At 45.3% G+C, this 3,801-nt stretch overlaps 1 protein-coding gene across 3 annotated transcripts in view; it reads right to left on the bottom strand.

The window, feature by feature from the left end:
- TUBA8 (tubulin, alpha 8) overlaps positions 1-3,176 on the bottom strand; it is a 22,898-nt gene extending 19,722 nt beyond the window's left edge. For 2 of the 3 annotated variants that reach the window (XM_005882160.2, XM_005882161.2), the window contains exon 1: positions 3,048-3,176. Coding sequence is in view for 1 of the 3 variants with exons in the window: in XM_005882161.2 (XP_005882223.1) it covers positions 3,048-3,050 (3 nt within the window). In the remaining 2 variants the exon portion in view is untranslated. Of the gene's footprint in view, positions 1-1,098; positions 1,104-3,047 lie in introns of those variants that run through there. The other variant, XM_014529932.1, reaches the window with a different exon arrangement.
- Between the last annotated feature and the right edge of the window lie 625 nt (positions 3,177-3,801).

Raw genomic sequence — 3,801 nt, forward strand, 5'->3', positions numbered from 1 at the left:
AAAAATAAACTCAAAATGGATAAAGGACTTAAACATAAGATGGGAAACCATAAAAATCTTAGAGGAATCCACAGGCAGCAAAATATCAGACACATGCCGAAACAATATCTTCACCAATGCAGCTTCTACGACAATGGAAACTAAAGAGAAAATGAAAAAATGGGACTACATCAAAATAAAAAGCTTCTGCACAGCAAAAGAAACTATCAACAAAACAACAAGAAAGCCCACTGAATGGGAGAACATATTTGCCAATGTTATCTCCAGTAAGGGTTTACTCTCCAACATTTACAGGGAACTCATACAACTCAACAAAAGGAAGATAAACAACCCAATCAAAAAATGGGCAACAGACCTAAATACATACTTTTTGAAAGAGGACATAAGGAAGGCCAAGAGACATATGAAAACATGCTCAAAGTTACTAATCATCCGAGAGATGCAAATCAAAACGACAATGAGGTACCATCTCACACCTGTCAGAATGGCTATCATCAACAAATCAACAAACAACAAGTGCTGGAGAGGATGTGGAGAAAAAGGAATCCTTCTGCACTGCTGGTGAGAATGCAGACTGGTGCAGTCACTGTGGAGAACAGTATGGAGTTTCCTCAAAAAACTAAAAATGGATCTCCCATTTGACCCAGTGATCCCACTTCTAGGAATATATCCCAAGAAACTAGAAACACCAATCAAAAAGGATATATGCACCCCTGTGTTCATAACAGCATAATTCACCATAGCTAAGATTTGGAAATAGCCTAAGTGCCCATCAGCAGATGAGTGGATTAAAAAACTGTGATACATCTGCACATGGAATACTACACTGCGGTAAAAAAGAAGGCATTCTTACCATTTGCAACAGCATGGATGGAACTGGAGAGCATTATGCTAAGTGAAATAAGCCAGTCAGAGAAAGATAAATATCACATGATCTCACTCATTTGTGGAATATAATAAACAACATAAACTGATGAACAAAAACAGAGACAGAGAAGCATCGATCAGACTGTCAAACCTCAGAGGGAAGGTAGGGGAGGGTGGGGGTAAGGGGGAGAGATCAACCAAAGGACTTGTATGCATGAATATAAGCCTAACCAATGGACACAGACACCAGGGGGCGGGGGGGGGGGCAATGGGGGAATAAGAACACATATGTAATACCTTAATCAATAAAGAAAAAAAGACAATGCTGCCCATGCAATTGAATATTCTAAATAGAATCTACTATATAAAAATCAATGTCTCAAAATAAGTAAAAGATATATTCTCTCAAAATATTCAACCATAGTTTTTTAATATGCAAATTCTTTAGCACATTTAAATAAAGTTTTATTGTTTAAATTTTTTATTTTCCAGGTGTTTTCAGAAACTTGCCTGTTGAATACAATCAAAGTTTGCTCAGAGGGCTAGATTATCATCCTTGGCTCCCCTGAGAGTCTTTAGGCTCCACTTTGAGAGTCACTATGATGTTCAGGTAAAAATTAAAATATGTAAAAGGAAGCACTTTGAAAATTCTAAAGCACTCGCTAATGCTAGATATTATAAATATTAAATATAAAATCTTCAGCATGATGCCTATTTGCTTCAAAATAATGGGGAGGGAAAGGACAATAAATTAAGCAACACTTATAAGTAGATAATATTTGTAATTGAATGGTTCATATATAGGAGTACATTACACCATTTCCCTCTTTTCAATATGTTTGAAATTCTGTGTAATAAAAAGTTTAAAAGCAAACTTTTGCAAATCTGAACCATAATCCTTCTTCATATTGTAGGTGAGAAAAAACAGTCCAGAGAAGTTAAGTGACCTTCTTGAAATTACACAGGTAGTTACAGAGCCAGAAGCCAAAATTCTGAACTCCCAGTCTGGGTTCCTTCTATGGTTCCGCATATGGGTCCTCAGGCAGAAATGGATTCCTCTAGCCACTTTCCCGAATATCCCTGAGTTCTTAAGTCTCTCAGGTGTATCCAGCAGCATGCTCAGAAGAAGGAGGGTGCTGGACAGATCTGGAGCTAGAAACACCAAAACTGGGGCCAGAGCCAGAAGGCTCTGGGCACTTTCCAAATTGAGCAGAAGCCAGGTGAAGTGGGGAAGTTCTCCCCTTGGCCTGCTTTGTCACTGACACCTGAATCAAGAGTGCCAAAGAACCTGATCTTGGTCTCAGGAACATGTTTATTCTGTCCTCCTCCCCAACCCAACTTTTCCAACCCACCTCGCTACTGCTAAAATACCACAACTCTGGACCAGGAGATTCTGGGTTCCCAGGCAGTCATAGAAGTGGATTGGAGGTGGCTATTACCCACCCCAATTGTGGGGGTGAAGGGAGAGATTCTAGAGGGTGGAACTAGAAATGTGGAGAGGTCTCCTCCCCAGCAAGTAAGATCCAAGACTATGAAAGGAGACAGATGCAGTGTGGAGGACCAGGCCTTTGCTAAGCCCCCTAAGCCAGGTAGGAAACAAAACAAGAAGTCTGAGGTCCCCTGGCCAGAGGGAGAGAGCTATCTGTGTGCCAAAGTCCTTCTGACTGACTGCTAGAAAAACTGGGGAGTTGGCGTGGGTTCCAAGTGCTGGGAAGCTGAGCAAGCTCAAATTGTAAGTGGCCCAAACCCAAGCCAGATCGTGGGGACAGGAAAGGAGAACTACCCCAAGCTTGAAGTGACCGTGATGCCCTAAGTCCCCTGCCACATTCTGGGACAATGATACTCGTGGTTGGTTGGGGATGGTGAGCTCACTGCGCCCACTCCCCCAACCATGGGCCCACCCATCTGGAATCTTGGACTGCCCCTTCCCCCCTCATTCTGGTCCCTGAGCTGACTATCTGGGGCTCCCTCAGAATTTTCTCTGCCCTGTACTGGGCTCCCTATGTACTCCCCCACTTCTCTCATGTGCACAAAGCTCCATTGGTCCCACCACCCTGAATTAACACCCCCATGAGACTTCGAGCTCTACTGATCCAAAGTGATGGATCCGATAGCCCCCACATAGATGTGGCCCTAGGCTGGGTGCCTGCCCCTCCCCAGCCCCTGCGCTGCAGACTCACCATCTCGGCTGCGCACTTCTGCTCGCCTCCCAGCTGGCCTGCTCACCCCAACTGCTCCAGATACAGCCGTGTCCGCTGTTGTGACACACTGGGCGGGAGGGGGCTGGGGACAGGCTTGCTCATCCAGCAGCTGCTCTTCAGCATCACAGTGCCCAGGGAGGGGAGGAACCCAGGCAGGTCACAGTGGCTCCTCCCCCCACACACACACGTACCCTCCCCCTCCCTTCCCCTCCCCTCCCCTCCCGCGAGGCCCCACCCAGTCTCTCCATCCAGCTTGTGCCCGCTGGGCGCTGGGCGCTCTGGAAACTGCGCTGTTGAATTCCGTGCCGCTGAGCAAGGGAGCAGTCCTATTACTAAAGAGCACTCCTCCATAATGGGATATAGGCCATTAGTATTCAAGCTTCTTAGGAAAGAAATGTGAAAATTCACTTCCCAAACTTTCATTCTCTTCCTGTTGCCACCAGGAAGGGCTGGCCCAGGCAGGAAAGGCACCTAGTTGGGGTTTAGTTGAGGGCTTTCGCCCTCAAACCAGGCAAGTAGAGAAATGATGGGGATGATTCAGTGCTCACTAGTGAGAAGCAGGCTCCATGCTCAGCTCTGCTGCTGCTGCTGCTGCTGCTTAGGAGAGCTTGAGCAAGTTGCTGCACCTCTACTCTGGAAACCTATTTCTACCCACATCAAGGTCTACCTGGTCACTGGAGAATTAAATGAGATAACATACTTTATAAAGCAGGTACTTAATACTTTAGTTGTT

The sequence above is a fragment of the Myotis brandtii genome, unplaced genomic scaffold (assembly GCF_000412655.1).
Source record: "Myotis brandtii unplaced genomic scaffold, ASM41265v1 scaffold7, whole genome shotgun sequence".
NCBI lineage: Eukaryota > Metazoa > Chordata > Mammalia > Chiroptera > Vespertilionidae > Myotis > Myotis brandtii.